Below are 17,452 nucleotides of genomic sequence, written 5' to 3'. Positions count from 1 at the left end.
GAGACAATGGGATTTTTTTTTTTTTTGGTCAGTTGTAGGACTTGACCTCTGGGCCTGGGTGCAAGCACTCTACTGCTTGAGCCATAGCGCCACTTCCGGTTTTCTGGTGGTTAATTGGAGATGAGTCTCATGGACTTTCCTGCCCCGGCTGGCTTTGAACTGCAATCCTCAGATCTCAGCCTCCTGAGTAGCTAGGATTACAGGCGTGAGCCACCAGTGCCTGGCAAAAAAATATGGAAATTTTAAATGTATGTTTGGGAAACATTTCCCTTAGGTGGAGGCAGACGGCAACCAAAAGCTACAAAAAGCAGCCATGGTGGCATTCTGACATGCTTTTCCATGCCTGTGCCTTCCTAGAGGTATTTCAAAAGCAATTTTGAGCTTTCTCCCTGCAGTCTCCATTTGAGATGGAGAGGTGATTAGTCATTTGGCTTCATCAAAACCAGGGCTGTTTCCAGCTTTGAGCTCTCAAGCAATGGCCTAAGCCAAGGGGCCTTGGATGTCAGAATCAGCACCCACCATTTATTAGGCACCTGATGTTACTTTTCCCAAGCACGTGATGTAAGTCACTGTATTTACTCTTTCATATAACTGCTTGGGGCTGTCGCTATTATTACCAGCCTCACCTTACAAATAGTCTGAACTATAGAGCAATGAATTGACTTGCCCAGTACCATCTGGTTGGTTCCTGACAGAGGTAATAGCAAAAGGAGAGCTTGCATTTCAGACCCAGGTCAGGCAGCTCCACAGTTCTGCCCCATCTGCCCAGCAAAGGGCCTATAAAGTGAAAGCTGCAGGGAGCGCCTGTAGCCACCAGGGGGCAAGCTGCCAACTCTGCCCTCCCTCTTAAGGAAGTATTCTTTTACTTTGGGGCCATGCTTTGTTTCTATAGGCCTCAAGGAAAAGCAGAGTCACAGGGTGCCAGCCCTCAGAATCTCTCCAATATAAAATTTCTCCAGTGTCAGAGCTCTACTGTCTGAAGAAGCCAAGGAGCCGTTCTAGTTCTTAACCCTACCTACAGCTGCTTGGCTAGGGCTCCTCCTAGCCCTTCTGACACCCACTGTGCACCCCCCCCACACACACACACACTAAAGCTTAGGCTGAGGAGATCACTCAACCAGTCCTAGATCTCATCTTTTCAGGACCAGCAGATATAGAGGCTGGCACTGTTTCTGCAGGTGTGGTTTGAAACAGCCACCTACCTTTCTTTCCCTCCCCTGCCTTGCCTCTGAGCCTGAGTGGACCTAAGTGTCTCCACATACTCACAGCGTCTGCCACAAACATTATGATTATTGCCACCATTTGCCAGGTCCCTGCCCCATACTTGACAGCCATTATCTGACTTAGCACTCCTAACTGCCTGGTGAGATCGGTGTTGTTATCTGCCTTTTACTGCTGGGCATTGCTATTTGGAGAGGTGAAGTATTTGCCCAAAGGTCATTGCCAGTGTAAGGGAAAGGACAGAACTCAGACCTGCCTCATTCTGGTCAGCTTTTCCCAGGGGCAGATTGCCCCTTTCTCTTCCTCCCTGCCCTGTCCGTGCATTACAGACACCTAGGAGTGTCTGGCTTCATGGGTTGAATGTAGCCTTCACAGTGCAGTCCCCAGGTTGGGAGACACTTTCTTGTCCCATATACAAAGGCAATAAATACAGGACAATTGTTATCTTCAGTGATGCTCCCAGAGACAAGTGTGACCCTCTGGTTCCATGAGAGTCTGTGGGTATAAGCTTGTGTGAGACTGTGAATAGAACCTTGTGTGTGCTCCTGACTGTGCAGTTGTGTCTAGGACTTGTGTACTTGTATGCTGTTGAGCTAGAGAGGCAGGGTGATGACTCTCAGAGGCCAAGGCTCCTCATTCAAATTTGGTGGCATATTAGCCTCTTCCTCCACTTCCAGGTCCTTTTTTTATTGGTGACACTTGATCAGGATCAAACTTTGTTCCCAGGCATGTCAGAGTTGGGTCCTGCAAAGTCTGGCACAAATTCTTCCTTTTTCTTACCTCACCCTGATCTTGTCACTACTCAAGTAGCACCCTCCGAGCTAGATCACAATCATGTATTCTTCTTCCTTCTCCATATCCAGTCCTATTCTAGCTTTCTCACCCTCCCTCCACCCCCAGAAACTGGCCCAGGGTGACTGATACTGTGGTGGAGATGTGCCCTACAAGCCCCAAGGGCCAACACAGTCAATGCTTGAAGCATAGAAAAGAATGTGGGCTTAGGAGGCAAAGGAGCTAGAATTCCATATGAGCAAGACATTGAGCCTCAGTTTCCTTATCTGTAAGATGGAGATGAAAACCTCTTACCTCAAAGTGTTAAGCCATTTGAAGAGCAGCTAGCCTGGTGCTACATATTAATCCCAAGGAATGGCCTTCCTTCTCCTCTATTTGGAACCAAGTTGCCAAGGTCACCTGATACTCCTGCCTCTTATCTTCCCCTGCATCCTTTGCCCTCCTGGGGCACCCCTTCCCTCCTGGACATGTACAGCCCATGGCTGAGAGTGCACTTGACCCCACTGCTACACGGTCATTACATCACAACTCTGCCATAGGTCATTTCACTCTGAAGCCTTCAGTCCCAAGCTCTCATTGGCCAAGGCCCCCTCACATGGTAAGCAGCTGGTACCCTGGCCCTGGGACCTGTTATCCCAGGCTTGTCCACTCATGGCCTCCTTGGAGTCAGTGTTCACCTCCTATTCCCCGTCTAACCCAGGGCTCCAGGAGGAGCTCCTGGGGCACATGGCAGGTGCTCCAGCTATGACTACTTCTCTGTACTTAGGATGTGAAGTTGCTTCAGTGGCTGTGCCTCAGAGTTAGGGAGGAGGAGGAAGCTGCTGTTCTGTGGAGTGGGAGCAGATGGTGAATGAGCTCTCCATCTCATCCATGCCAGACTGTGGGGATGGTACTGTTGAGCAAACAAGTAGGCACACCTGCTATCCACTCCACAGCTGCCCCTAGAGCATCAAGGGCAGGAACCGACCCATCTGGGGCCTGGGGTAGGGAAGGGATCTCAGCATAAGAAGCCTGAATTGGACTCAGGTCATCAGTCTTCAAGTCCCAAGTCAGCACCTGCTGTGTGTGACGCTGATCACTCAGAGCCTTGGTTTTCTTCTCTAAAATGGGCATCATAGGCCTACCTCACAGGATCTGACTCCATGGCCACCCCTTTCTTTTCCTTTTCTGGAAAAAAAGAGGAATAAAGAGTTTGGTACCAGGAAGATAAAATAGGAGGTAGGGTAGTAGACTGGGTTGAAAACTTAGAATTTTCTTTGGCATTGGAGAGAACTGGATTCTATTCTGGACTGAGATAGCCTCACGTTTGTATCTATACTTATGCTGTCTATTGATCAAGTGCCTTTTTACAGTACACAATGAATACAACAGGTGCAACCCTGAGAAAGTCATGGTCCCTTAGACCTCTCTGAGCCTCTAAGCTTCAGTTTACCCATGTATAAAATGGGTTGTAGTTATTTCTTACATATTCTTAGAGCTGCTAGGTTCAAATTCATTCTAATGTCTACTGTAAGCATTTGTGGGTTTCTAGAGGTTCCTATAGAAACCAGCGATTATTATAACCTCTAAAAAAACATTTACAAGTTTTAGAGGTGAGGCTTTGGAGTGTGGGCCACACCCCTTTCAAGGTCACACAGAACCGTAAGTCTGCAAGCTCCTACCTGGCTCTATTCCAGGCCTTACTGCTAACGTTAGCTTGGGCCTATGACATGCAGGCAAATGGAGTTAGGCCTGAGGGGACTAAGCTTTAGTGGACCCAACTAATGGGCACATGAGAGCCACAATAAGGGACCCACACAAGGATGTTAACCTCCTGGCCCAGGTCAGGCACTGGAGTGAGTGTTAGCTATGAATTGGGGATGAGTCCAGTTTCCACAACTGAAAATTTCTCAACCCAGAGCTTGGCATAAGCTCTGTATCATCATGGCAAAAAACCCTGCCATGTTGCTGACCCCACGAACACTCAGCATTCTGGTCGCTGGGTGAGGCCTGGGGTCTCCACACACTTTGCTCCAAGCAGTTCACAGGATGCTGAGCAAGGCAGACAGTCTGGATAGGTGTTTGATAGAAGAGAACAGGATCTGAAGTCAGGCTTGCAGGGACCAGTTCGATGAGGAATATTTTCTAGAAAATCTAAAATGTTCGGGGAAGCTGATACTGTCTGTTAATTTTCAGAAGCTGAAGCTGCATCTTAGGGTCCTCTCAGAACCTTGAGTTTACCAGGCTCACACCCTGGATCCTGAGACTACCAGGAATCAGACTGGGCAAGGAGCTGAGGGGAATGGGGAAGAAGAGTGGGTTCCTATTTCCCGGAGCCAATGTCAGAGGTAAAGTTGGGAAGGGCTAAGGCCTTGGAGCCACTTCCTCTTTCCCACAGCATGATGTGATGTCACTTCTGCAGTCCTGGTTCCCTGCATCCCTGCTTCTTACCAGGAAACCCTGGTCAGGAGGTGTGGGAAGGAGAAGCAACAGGAGCCAAAGCCCTTGTATAACCCCCCACTCAGCCACACCTGGGGAGAGGGCGCTGAAGAACCATAGTGGGTGAGTATGGGAAGGGTTCCTTCAGACCTTAGTGGCTCACTCAGCCCCATCCTTAATGCCAAATCAAAGCCCAGCTTTAGCCTCCCACGTCATCTGTGTTCCAACCCTGATCATAAACCCCACCCCACCATACTTCCTCTTCAACTGCACACCCTACAAGGAGCCCTAATCCAGACCAAATCAACCTCGGCATCCATTAGTCCTCACATCAAGCCGCCCCCACTGGATGCTGCCCCTCCCTGGATTCCAGACTAATCCTGTGTTTTCACATCAGCTCCATTCTAACCCAGATCTTAATCAGAACCACAACTCAAACTCACTCCAAACTCCCATCGCTAGCTGCTACCTCAGTGCCACCCTAACTCACCTCCAATCCCAGTCCTTGAACCTATGCTGGTGCCCATCGCAGTCCACCCAGCCCCACCTTGGCTCACTCTTGAGCCAAGTCTTACCCTCTTTCCACCCACCCTCATTAGTGGACCCCTTTGCTACACCACTGCCTCACCTTCACCCCACATCCTTGCACCTGCACCTGTATTGCACATCCTCACCCAACTCTGCCCTTGCCCACGCTCAAACCCACTGTGCACTCAGCTAATGGAGGCCAGGGTAGAATGGACACACTGCAGACAGAGACTTCTGCAGGTACATGTACACACACATACACACATAAAAAATATGCCTCGTAAGCATTCACATGCATACCTTGTCACGCATGGATACACACATCCCTCAATGTATATATACATCGTCATACACAGACAAACACTTCAGTGTGTACACAGCACACACTTCAGCTCCATATGCATGCATTTTGATGGACACAGGCATTTGTACACAGGCGCACACCAGCAAGGAGAGCAAGTCCAATCTGGCACTGAGGACAGTGCAGGAAAACCTCATGCTACCTGATCCTGCCTGACTGGGCCCTTTGTTCCCTTATCATCAGCTCTACTCCCTCCCATGCCTTCTCCAGTATTGACTCTCCTGTCCAAGTATTGCTGCCTGCTTTGTCTTTGAACATCTGCCTGGTTTATGGAATAGTAAGATGGCAGTCCCATTGCTGTTCTTCCTCCTGGGTCCAGGGGCTCCGCTCACATGCCCAGTGCCCACTAGTGATCCCAGACAGAGGCCTGTGGGCTCGCAGGATGAGGATGGAGCATGGCTCAGACAGCCAGCTGGCTCTCAGAGCCATGCCAGGAGCTCCTGTGAAGGGAAATGTAACAAAGGGATCCTTTACTGAGGGCTTCCTGGATGACAGACATTGAGCTAAACTCATGAAAACTACATTTAACTCTCAGAACAATAGCACTGGCCCACAGGCAAGGTACTTACCTGGACTTTCACAGGGACACTGGGGATCACAGATGGGAAAATGTCTGCCCAAGTCACATACCTCAAAATGGGACAGTAGGTGGGATTTGAGGGCAGGCCCGGGAATGACCAAGATAAACCCCTCCCTAAAATCACAACCTGAAACCTCCTGGGTCTGCAGCTTTGTCTATATCCCAAACTCCCTTCCCCTGGGCTGACTTACACTCTCTTCACAAAATGGTCTGCCACTCTACCTATCTTCCTTAAAGGAATTTCCCCTCACTCCTTAGAGGAAATTCCCCCGTGCCTGCCTGAGTGCCCTGCCCTCTCCTACCCTCAACCTGATTGCCCTGTTGTCACTGTCCTGGGCTAGGTTTGGGCCTTTCTCAAGTGCAGGGTTGGGTCTTCAAGGCCTGGCCCAGAGTATGCTGACCCAGCCCAGCTGTGGGTCAAAGTGGTTCCAAGGGAGGGGCAGGACTCTGCCAGTCTCAACTGATCTCTTATCTCCTGGGGCCTTGGTCTTATCTGATGAGGTCTGACAGGCAGCAGATGCACCTCTGACAAGCTCAAGGTTACTGAGTAACCCAGGCCTCTTTAAAAGCCCCATTGTTTGCCCCCAATGTCCAGTACTGGCGAATTCTCTCCTCTGAGCACTGCTGCCATGAACACCTGCCTGCTCTCTGCGCTGTGTCTCCTAGGGACCTGGGCCACCCTGGCAGGAAGTGTGACCGTGAAGGTATGTCCCCATTCCTATGTGGTCCAGCCCACTCTCCCAAGAGAGCTCATCAGTTTTGACCGAGGTATGATGGGTAGTTGGTAGCTTCAGCTTCCAGGCAAGATCCCCTTTTCAGTCCTGCCAGCCACAGTTACCTTTCCCTCCAAAACCAGAGAGGAGAGAATCCAGGTAGACAGGAGAGAAACATCTGTTGGGCAAAGAGAATGACATTGCCTGCAGTGACCATCTGCTCCTGCCCTTGAATCTCACTGCAACACGCCAGCAATCTGGGTGCAGGAGACTAATCATTATTCTTTCTATTTTACAACGGGAGGAAATAGTCTCAGAAAGGTTCCACAACAGGCCATGGCCTAAAGCAACTCGGTGTAAATCCAGGCATTGTTCCTGAGACCTGTGCTCAGCATGAGCATTTGTCTGGGTTCCAAGAATCACATGGACATTTGGAGGTCCTGATAGATGAGTCTTATCTATCTACTTTGCAAGGCTCCCCCCCCCTCCCCACACTCCTCCCTCCCCCTCCTCCCCTCCCCACTGGCCATGGCCCAAGCTGGCACCCAGCATGGGTCTTGCTCTTTACGAGAGCCCTCTGGAAGCCCTTCATTGCTTCTCACACAAAAACTAGGCCAGAGGCTGGAAGTGAGGGCATAACACCCAACCACACGGCATTCATGTGGGCAGTCCATATGGAGCTATGATGCCTGGATCCTGGCCTCTGCATCACCCTCCTCAAAAAATAAAAATAGCATACCAGCTCTTGGTGAGGTACGTACTGTGTCCTTGGAACACCATGCCCATGTCTCCATTCTGCAGAGGGCAGTATGCAGAACCTAAGGTCTCCACTGTGCTTAATGTTAGCTCTGACTCACACTGACATCAACCCCCCACCTTCCCCCCACCCCCTGCCAAGCAGAAACTCTCCTTTCACTGCATGCACAGATACCAATCTGTTTTCTGGGGATGCAGGCAGCCTCAGCCTGGCCTCATATTCTGCTCTGACTGTCTCTTCCAGGATGGAGAGTTCTCCTTTCCTCTGGAGTCAGTGAAGAAGCTTAAAGACCTTGAGGAGCTCCCAGAGCCCAGGCTTGGCAGCCGCAGGAAGCTTTTACCCATGCTAAGGGAGCCTGTTGCTCCCAGGCTCTGCAGTTATGCTAATTTTCCAGAAGCACTCAGGCCACTGTGCAAGGAACCCAATGCAGAACAGATTCTGCAGAGACTGGGTGAGTAGCTTTCTCTCTGCTGGCAGCACTGGGAAGTTCTCTGACTGGTGCTCTTGAGAAAGAGCTGTGCTCTAATTTGGGGGTGGGGTGGGGGACTCAGAGGAGAAGCTTAGCTCTGATTGGTGGGTCCAGCACACTGCTTCAGCTTTTGGCACCAAGGAGAAAGTGATTGGGAGCATGCACTCCACTGGGCTTATGTATCTCCTTGCTGGCTTAGAAGCTCCTCTTGGATTAGCTGGCTTCAGTGGTCTTTGTAAGCTTGTTTGAGGCAGAGAGCTCAGCTCCACTTGATTCTCCTGGGGGCTGGTTGCCAAGAGGTTTGGGAGATGGGAAGCTGGTTGGTTCTCACCAGACCTCATTTCTCTTGTCTAGAGGCCATCGCTTATGACCCAGGCATGTGTGAGATCTGTGCCTATGCTGCCTGTACTGGATGCTAGGTTTCTGCCTCTTCCCCAGCCCACAAAGAAGCCCTTTCTTCTACTGGAAGGTCAGCCTGTGATACTCCAGGTATTAGCATTTCAACATACCCTACTGGGAGTACGGAGAAGTGAAGAGAGAACAGCTCAGAAAGTAGCTGAGGAAGTGGAGGACCTGGGCGAAGCTTTCGAAGATCTGTGCCAGCCCCCAGTGAATAAATTAGTTTCAAGTACTCCCAATGTTGCTTCCATTTCTTTCTTCATCCATAAGTCCAGCATCGTCCAATATTGTGGATACTGCTCTGGGAAACTCAAGGTTTAGTGTGCAAAGTAGAAAGACCCTAATTCCCTTCTCTAGCATCCCACTCACTTGGGGCTACCACCATACACAGGTATAGAGGGAAACCTGTATCTCTAAACCACGACCCAAATGGGTGGATTCTCTGCTTTTCTTCCAAGTCTGCCATGATCACTGAAGTCACCAACCCACCTGTGAGCACAGGAATCCATCAGGTCTGGTCTGGATGGCCAGCACAGACACTTGATGCTCTTGTTTTCAAGGTACACAGAATCTAGCTTCTTCTAACCATCCAGGTTTGCCTGCTCCTGCTACCCTGTGCACTGACTTTTCTCCACAATCTTGATCAGGTAGACTACTCAAGCTTCAAGTCTTCATTTCATTGCCTTTCCTCAAGGCCTTTTCCCTGGCTACTTGATCAAAATGTTCAAGTACTCTGTCCTTGGAGCTCCCAGAGTATCCTGATTGCCCACACCCTTTGCACAGCTCTGTCTACCCTATGGTATAATGGCTTCTGTGCCTGGGAAATCTCTCTGCCCCCAGACAGATGACATAAGGATATAATAGGGGGAAAAAAACAAACCTAGGTCCGAGCTCCAGGCCTTCCACATCCTATAGGATGTTAGGGAAGTCACTGTTTTCTGTGTCCCAGTCTTCTCTGTAAAACCAGAATACTAATAGTGTGCACCTCTGGTCTGGGTGAAATAATGCATTTAAAGCTCCCATTTCAGGCCTGACACAAACATAAATGGAATTCAATACATGTTAAAAACAAACAAACCAAAGAAAGGGGGATCAAGGGTCAGGCTGTGAATGGTTCAGACAAGAGTGAACAGGTGTGGTGTGGAAATAAGGCCAGTTAGCCAAGGGAAAAGAAAACAGGTGGCAGCCAGGGGGTACGTCTTGGGGAGTGGAGTAAAAGGGAAATGCCACTTGGGGGTTCAAGCAGAGTTTCTGCAGGCTGTGAAATTTGGAGAATAACCTCTTCTGGCTGAAGTCTTGGAAGACTTGATGAAGAAGGAGATGAAGTATATTTTCCTTAACATTTGGAGCTTGCTTTAGGGTGGATGGATCTCAAAACCAGGGTGAATGAGGGAAGAAAAACTTTCAGAAGGTGAGGATGGGAGGAACACATAAAGGCGCTGGGCTAGTTCAGCCTGGACAGTGTAGAGTCAGGGAAGGAGACAGGACTGACCCTGATTTAGAAGTTGTATGCCCCTCTCTGATCAGAAATGAGAATAACAAAATCCGCCTCCCAAGGTTGTTGAGGGATCTGATGAGCTGTATTGTGGGTAAAATCATTTAATGCTTAAACTCTTAAGCCAGACTCTCTGGCAATGAATTCTGTCTCTGCCTGCTATAGTTTTGTGACTCCCGGGAGGTTACTTCTCACTTTCCTCGTCTAAAAAATGTAGATGATAAGAGCCATAATCTGTAGAGTCAAATAAAGATGAAGTGAGGTAATAGTGGAAAAATTCTTAGTATCCCACTAATCCTGGGCAACCAGTGGATCAGAGAAGAAATGCAAAGAAAAATTAAAAGGTATTTATAGACTTACAAACAACACAACACAGCAACTATACCAACACTTACCAGATACTGAAAAAGCAGTTCAAAGAGGGAAGTTTATAGTCATACATGCTGACACGGAAAAGGAAAGTCTACACTAAGCAAGGCCAACATTACACCTCAAGGAACTAGAAAAAGAATAAAATATGGCCAAAGTTAATAAAAGGAAGGAAACAACAAAGACTGATGCAGAAATAGATGAAGCAAAGACTCCAAAAACAATGGGAGAGATCAGCAAAAGTAGGAGTTGGATTTTTAAAAGATAAACAAAATGAACAAACCTTTAGTTAGACTGAGAACAAAAGAGCAGATACAAATAATAGCACCGGGGACTCCCAGGGCTGTGTCCTCTTGCTATAGAAACTCTGTTTTGCTGTTTTCCTGTTGCTTTCAAATAAACTTGATCTGTCTGCTTGAACCAGACACACAAAATAATAATAGTAATAATAATAGTAATGATAATAATAAATTAACTTTAAAATAACAGCACTGAGCTTTCCTTCTAAAATCAGGAGTAAGGTGGGATGCCTCACTTTTCCTACTTTTAGTCAATGTAGTGCTAGAAAATCCTAGGCACAGCAACTAGTCAAGAAAAATAAAGGCATCTAACACAGAAAGATAGAAGGTGAATTGTCTCTGCAGATTATACGCTCATACACGGAAGACTCCACCAAAAATAAAAGCCTTGTTAGAGCTAATAAATCTGGTAAAGTTACAGGATATAAACAGAATAGAGAGACTAGAAATCAATTTACAAATGATGCTTCACAAAAATGACAAAAATCACACAAGGAAAGAACAGACTTGAATAAATGGTGACAGGGAAATAGGATGTCTAGATGCAAAAGAATGAAATTAAAATCTTATACAAAATTCAATTCAAAATGGATTAAAGGCTTGAATGTTAGCGCTGAAACTACAGAACTACTAGGGAAAAAAGAAGAGTACATTTCCTGGCACTGGTCTTGGCAAGTGTTTCTTGGATGTGACCCCCAAAAATACAAGTAACAAAAATAGACAAGGGGGAATGCATCAAACTGGAAAACATTTGCATGGCTAAGGAAATAATCAGCAGAATAAAGAAACAACCTATAGAATGAGAGAAATATTAATGAAGCATACATATCTGATGAAGGTTTAATATTCAGCATATTTAAGAACCTGAGTAACTCAGCAGTAAGAAAACAATCCAATGTTAAAGCAGGCAAAGGACCTGAGAAGTTTTTCTTTTGACACACACTGGGAAAATGCATATTAAAACCATGATGACATGTCACTTTACATCTCTTCTAAGGGGTCTCTTAGAAGAAGAAGAATATTAGCAAGGATGTAAAGAAAGGGGAATAGTACGTGCTTTTGGTAGAATATAAATTATTGCAGCCACTGTGGAGCACAGCATAGACAAGCCTCCCTCTAATTAAAATTAGATCTACCATATGATCCAACAAGTCCACCTCTGGACTTGTTGGATCTTCATATCATCCAAATGATATGAAGTGTATTGAGAGATAGGTTCCCTGCCATGCTCATTGCAGTATTACTAAGGCATCCATGTATAACTAAAGCATGGAATGAAGAAGATAACCTTAATTATACAAGAGAATACTCTCCTCTTCAAAAGAGGGGAATCCTGTCATCTTTGATCAGGTGGATGAACTAGGAGGACATTTTGCTAGGTGAATAAGCCAGGTACAGGAAGACAACCCTAGTTATTGGTGGAATCTAAACCATCTAACTTCTGTTCAGATAATAGAAGGTAGCAACTGGAGGTGGGGAGCAAATGGAGAGAAAAGAGGAAGGGCTGGGAAGGTGGCTCAGTGGTAGAGTGATTGCCTTGCATGCATGAGGCCCTGGGTTTGATTCCTCAGCACCACATAAGCAGAAAAAAAGCCAGAAGTGGCACTGTGGCTTAAGTGGTAGGGTGCTCACCTTGAGCTGAAGAACTGAGGGACAGTGCCCAGGCCCAGAATTCAGGCCCCACGACCGACCCCCCCCCCCAGAAAAAAGAGGAAGAAGGCAGGGCACCTCTGGTTTATGTCTGTAATCCTAGCTGAGATCATAGTTCAAAGCCGGCCTGGGAGGAAAAGTCCATGATACTCTTATCTCCAATTAACTAAAAAAGGAGGAGAAAAAGAAGAAGGAGAAGTTGGAGAAGGAGGAGAACAAGAAGGAGGAGGAGGAGGAGGGAGAAGGAGGAAGAGGAAGGATGGAAGGAAGGAAGGAAGGAAGGAAGGAAGGAAGGAAGGAAGGAAGGAAGGAAGGAAGAGAAAGAGGAAAGGAGGGAAAGAAGGAAAGAAAGAAAGCAGCTGAAAGTGGCTCAAGTGGTAGAGCACTAGGTTTGAGCAAAATATCTCAGGGACAATGCCCAGACTCTGAGTTCAAGCTCCAGGACTAGCACAAGAAAAGAAAAGAAAAGAAAAGAAAATGGCGCTGGGAAGATGGCTCAGTGGTAGAGTGCTTGCCTTGCATGCATGAGGCCCTGGGTTCGATTCCTCAGCACCACATAAACAAAAAGAAAAAAGCCAGAAGTGGCACTGTGGCTCAAGTGGTAGAGCACTAGCCTTGAGCTGAAGAGCTGAGGGACAGTGCCCAGGCCCAGAGTTCAGGCTCCACAACCGGACCCCCCCCCCAAAAAAAAAAAAGAGAAAGAAAAGAAAAGAAAGAAGGAAGGAGGGAGGAAAGAAGAAAGGAAGGAAGGAAGGAAGGAAGGGAGAGAAGGGAGGGAGGGAGGGAAGGAAGGAAGAGAAGAAGGAAGAAGAAGAGAGGAAGAGCAACTGGAAGAGAAGGAAGAAAAGTGAGGACAAAGAGGAAGTAAAAAAAAAAAAACCACAATAAAGCTGCCATGAAGCCTGTAGGGCCACTGCTCCTCCTCTGTTTGGGGACAATGGCACAGCCGCCTGGCTGCATGTGGTCAGTGCTCCTGCAATGTCAGTTCCCCATGCTATCTCTACCAAGAGGCTGCACAGTGCAGCTGTAAGGGGCAGTGAGTGATGCATCAGGTTGGTGCTTGGGGTCAGGTTAGACTTGAGAGATAGATGGCACTGGGGAGTCACAACAGGGCAATGAGCCCTGTCAGAGAAGTGCCCATGAAGAAAGCTCTAGTCTGGCCTCAGTAGCGGTAGAAAGTGAGCAGTAGCATCCAAGAGAGCTATAGCAGGCCTGGCAGAATCCCAGCCAGCATCTTGAGGGAGGGGGAGGAAGAGGCTGTGAGCCTCACTAGCTAAACTGGGCAGTCAGTCCAGGCAGCTGCCCAGGATCCACTATGGCCCTAGGGAACTTTCAGATGCAAGGACCTCTTGCGTCCTGCTCTCCTCATTCTGGTTGCCCAGCATGATGGCCCAGGAGGAGCTCGCTCTGTGGAAAGACAGTGTTCTCAAAAACTCCAAGCCTGGCTGGGGCACTGGTGGCTCACGCCTGTAATCCTAGCCACTCGGGAGGCTGAAATCTGAGGATCGAGGTTCAAAGCCAGCCTGGGCAGGAAAGTCTGTGAGACTCTTCTCTCCAATAAACCTGGAAATGGGAAGTGACGCTGTGGCTCAAGTGGTAGAGTGCTAGCCTTGAACTGAAGAGCTGAGGGACAGTGCCCAGGCCCAGAGTTCAAGCCCCACGACTGACAAAAACAAAAAAGAAACTCCAAGGCTGAAGGCTGCTCCAAGGACGTGGTGGCTGCCCTGAGCCCTGCCATCAGGGCCACTGACACAGAATGGCAGGGATGGGATGATTGGACATGGACTATCGTCTGGACATCCTGGGGGAACCCACTTGACTGTCCGAGTTAAGTGTTTCTCTCTCTTATGGATTCTCTTTATTTGTAAAGGAGATAAGAATAACCATAATACCAACTTCTTCGGGTGGTCATGACTTGGGTAATTTCCTCTGTCACATGTTTAGAATGGTGCCTGGGCTATACAGCAAGTGCTCAGAAAGGTTGGTTGTGCTTCAAACTCCCCAAGACCACCAGGCAGGAGAGAAGGAGGGATGGAAAGACTCCAGAATGGAGCCTTAGGAGGCTGAGGGCACAGCAAGAGCTCAGGGAGAGAGGAAGAACACAAAGGGATGGAGACAGTTAACCTTGATGTTTGCCAAGGAAAGGTAGCAGGAGATTCCATCCCCTAGCCTGTCCCCCGCCCCTGCTCCTCACCTCCCCTGCCAGCTCCAAGCTAAGTAAGGGTCCTGGAGCTCACAAGTCTGGATTTTTCTGTGGTTTGGATGATTCTCTTGCCAGAACCCCAGCTCTCTCATCTACAAAATTGGAGTGTCATGAACCAGGTCTCCAGATCTTGGAAACTTCAGGGGAATTCCAGCCTTCCTTCTCAACCCACCCAGCTTCCCAAGATACTCTGCCCCCGGTGCCTGTGAATGGACAAGTAGACACTTGACTCTGGATAGAAGCTTTATTCTGGAGCAGGACTGTCTGGGGGCTCCTCCACCTTTGTTTCTCATCGCCTTGCCCCAGATCCAGCCACCCTGGGGAGGTGGTGATGAACATGGTGGCCAGGAGCTTTTGGCTGTGCATGGATGGGATGGAGAGCAACGCAGGAGATGAGGTGCAGGGTCTGAGGAGCAGGCACGCAGGGCAGGTGAGGGACACCCAGGGTCATCTCAGCAGCCAGTACAGGCGACATTCACACACAGCTCACAGTCATCGAAAGCGATGGTTTCTGGGTAGGAGAAAGATGGTCAGTGGAATCCAAACCTGGGAGATCTATACTCACAGCTTGCTGCTGGTCGGGCCACAGGGGGGTGCTGACCAGGAGGAACCGGTGTTTTCCTCGCAGGTATGAGGCAGGAAGATTTAGACAGAAGAGTAAAAGGGCATGGCCCCCCTTTCCTAGAGAGGATGGGGCACCCCCATCCCCAGCTCTGTGCTATGTGGACAGATCAACAGGGACCCTGCTGGAGGCATAGACAAAGGATAATGCCTGCTAGGGCCTGCATTATGCTTCCAGGCTCTGTCACATGGTCTAGTCTCACCTCAGCCGTCACTTCCCCTGTGAAAGCCTTTGGGGCCCTCACTTCATTAGATGGCAGCTGTGAGGCCTGTGTCCCATGTGTTCTGTGGTTCCCTGTTTGTTTATGGACCTGTTTCCCTCCCACCTGTGAGGTTGTTGAGAGATTTCCCCAGATGAAGAGGTTCCTGTCTGATGACTGTGCTCAAACCAGAGCAACTCTGGGGTGAGAAAGGCCGGGGGACTTTTGAACCTCCCTATGCACAGCCACTGGGCACAGCACATACTCAAGGCCTTGAAGATGCTGTCAGCTTCCTGGGAGGCACAGACGGGGAGGAGGTCTGAGGGCAGGGCTGGGTGGTAGCATATAGAAGGCAGGGGTCTCTGGGCCTGCTGGTGGAGACTGGCCTGCTGCCCCTCCAGGTGGCTCAGCTTCTTCACTGATTCCAACTGGACCTGAAAGCCTTGGTACTGCAGGAAGCAGAGGAGATAGAGGCTATTAGGCCATAGGCCAGAAGCAGGTGCTGTCATGAAACCCAGGGGTTCTGGGCCCCATGTCCTCTGCACCTTTCCTGTCTAGGCCATAGAAAGAGTGACGTGCAGGGAAGAAGGGCCATCAATCTCTTCCCACCAACTCCCTAGGCAGCCCACATGGGGTAGGGAGACATCTTTGTGTGCTATGGAGCCCTGCAGATCAAGGCCCTAGTGTCAATGATGCATGCTCTCTGCCAACAACAGGACAATGGGCTGTGCCCTTAGCCAACATGGTGGCTCCAAGCTGGCCAGGTTGACTCTCAACCTACTGCTGGAACCCCTTCTTCCCCTCTCCCTCCATCCCCGCCTCTGGGGACCCTGCCGGTTCAGGGATGAAACCACTGGGCCACAGCTGGGCTTCCCAGGACACACTGAGTTTGGGGCGGCTGACAGTGTCCAGACAATATGGTAGGCAGGCCTTCTTTCATGGCTCCTTCCTGCCTCTGGGCCTCAAGAAGGACACTGGGCCTTTGCATATGCCGTGACCTCTGTCTGGAACCAGTTCTTTTGTGTATCCTGCAATGTTTCCCACCATTCCCTGCCAGGGAAGTTGTTCTGAGATTATTCTTCCTCCATGTGTAGGTAGGTGAGCACAGAGCTGGGAGCATGAAAGGGGTTTTTCCCAGGGCCCACAGCTTGTTCCACAGTCTAAGCCTCGTGCCCAGTGTCAGCTTTGGAGAGCAGAGCAGAATAAACAGCAGATCTTTCTCATCCTCTCCATCACCAGAGCCTTCGCCCACTGGCTGTCTCCTACTTGAGCTGTGACTAGCTGTTGAGCTGATCTCAGGGCTCTCCAGAAGGGTCAGGGAGGCGGGGGGAGTAGGGGAGGAGGGCTGGCCGGAGGGACTCACCTTGATGTGGACTGACTGTGTGCTCTGCAGCAGCAACAGGAGGACCACAGCCACCTCCCACAGGCATCCTGACACAGTCCTGCTCACCATCATGGCTCCTTGTGTGTCCCTGCAGCCACTGTCCACCTGACTTCCCAGCCAGCAGCTTCTTATAGGCCAGGCCCCAGAGCCTGGGTCACTCATTAACTGGCCAGCTGGGTGGAGCTGACAGAAGTCTGAAACCCAGAGCTGGTTCCCATGAAGGGGAGAGGAGGAGGAGGAGGAGGAGGAGGAGGGAGGAGAAGGCGGAGGGAGGCCAGCACCCTGGACATAGTAGTGATTGTCAAGTTCAAAGGGCTGGGACCACTCTACTTCCACTTTGCTTCACAACTCCTCCAGGAGTAGAAAAGCAGGGAGAGTATTTTGCAGTTTTACCAGGTAAAATGACTTTCTGGGCCCAGGTCAGTTTGTGCTTTTATTTTTTTCTCTAAGTGAGAGATGAGATACAGACAGAGGGCTGATGACAGAGTTCTGTAGAACCAACTCCCAAGACCATTCCACTTACGATTTAAGGGACTAGGAAGTGGCGCTGTGGCTCAAGTGGTAGAGCGCTTGCCTTGAGCTGAAGAGCTGAGGGACAGTGCCCGAGCCCAGAGTTCAAGCCCCATGACTGACAAAAAGGAAAAAGAAAAAAAAACGATTTAAGGGACTACCTTTCTTCCTTCTGCTGGGGTTTGAACTTAGAGCCTTATGTGGCTAGGCATAAGCTCTTACTACTTGAACCATATCTCCAGCCCTTTGGGGAATTATTTTTCAGATAAGATCTGGAAAGCCTAGACCTTGATCTTCACCCTCTCATATAGCTAGGATGCCAGGTAAAATCCACCACACCCAGATTTTTGTTTTGTTTTGTTTTGTTTGTTGAGATAGGGTCTAAATTTTTATCTATACTGGCCTCAAACTGCAATCCCAATCTCTACCTCCTGAGTAGCTGGGCTTATAGGCAGGAACCACCCTCCCTGGTCCTGAAAGGAC

The 17,452-nt window shown here is 49.1% G+C and overlaps 2 protein-coding genes across 2 annotated transcripts; one reads left to right on the top strand and one right to left on the bottom strand.

Moving 5' to 3' along the window:
• The first annotated feature begins 6,401 nt into the window (after positions 1 to 6,401).
• Guca2a (guanylate cyclase activator 2A) lies at positions 6,402 to 8,438 on the top strand. Its single transcript, XM_042684431.1, has 3 exons — positions 6,402 to 6,604; positions 7,614 to 7,821; positions 8,194 to 8,438. Exons 1-3 carry the CDS (start codon positions 6,488 to 6,490, stop codon positions 8,256 to 8,258), a joined length of 390 nt encoding a protein of 129 aa, XP_042540365.1. The 5' UTR covers positions 6,402 to 6,487; the 3' UTR covers positions 8,259 to 8,438.
• A 6,064-nt stretch (positions 8,439 to 14,502) lies between these two features.
• Positions 14,503 to 16,548, bottom strand: Guca2b (guanylate cyclase activator 2B). Its single transcript, XM_042685134.1, has 3 exons — positions 16,439 to 16,548; positions 15,341 to 15,524; positions 14,503 to 14,765 (listed from the first exon to the last, which is right to left on the bottom strand). The coding sequence occupies exons 1-3, from the start codon at positions 16,529 to 16,531 to the stop codon at positions 14,707 to 14,709; spliced, it is 336 nt and encodes a 111-aa protein (XP_042541068.1). The 5' UTR covers positions 16,532 to 16,548; the 3' UTR covers positions 14,503 to 14,706.
• Between the last annotated feature and the right edge of the window lie 904 nt (positions 16,549 to 17,452).

The sequence above is a fragment of the Dipodomys spectabilis genome, unplaced genomic scaffold (genome assembly GCF_019054845.1).
Source record: "Dipodomys spectabilis isolate Male_0828 unplaced genomic scaffold, ASM1905484v1 ptg000002l, whole genome shotgun sequence".
Classification (NCBI taxonomy): domain Eukaryota; kingdom Metazoa; phylum Chordata; class Mammalia; order Rodentia; family Heteromyidae; genus Dipodomys; species Dipodomys spectabilis.
Note: the sequence above shows the minus strand (reverse complement) of the source record. Positions and strands in the feature narration are given on the sequence as shown.

Coding starts and splice junctions, on each gene's coding strand:
- Guca2a (XM_042684431.1), top strand. CDS start 6,488: ATGTCCAGTACTGGCGAATTCTCTCCTCTGAGCACTGCTGCCATGAAC. Junction 6,605..7,613: donor CAGGAAGTGTGACCGTGAAG/GTATGTCCCCAT, acceptor TGTCTCTTCCAG/GATGGAGAGTTCTCCTTTCC. Junction 7,822..8,193: donor ACAGATTCTGCAGAGACTGG/GTGAGTAGCTTT, acceptor TCTCTTGTCTAG/AGGCCATCGCTTATGACCCA.
- Guca2b (XM_042685134.1), bottom strand. CDS start 16,531: ATGATGGTGAGCAGGACTGTGTCAGGATGCCTGTGGGAGGTGGCTGTG. Junction 15,525..16,438: donor CACAGTCAGTCCACATCAAG/GTGAGTCCCTCC, acceptor TGCTTCCTGCAG/TACCAAGGCTTTCAGGTCCA. Junction 14,766..15,340: donor CAGCATCTTCAAGGCCTTGA/GTATGTGCTGTG, acceptor TCTCCTACCCAG/AAACCATCGCTTTCGATGAC.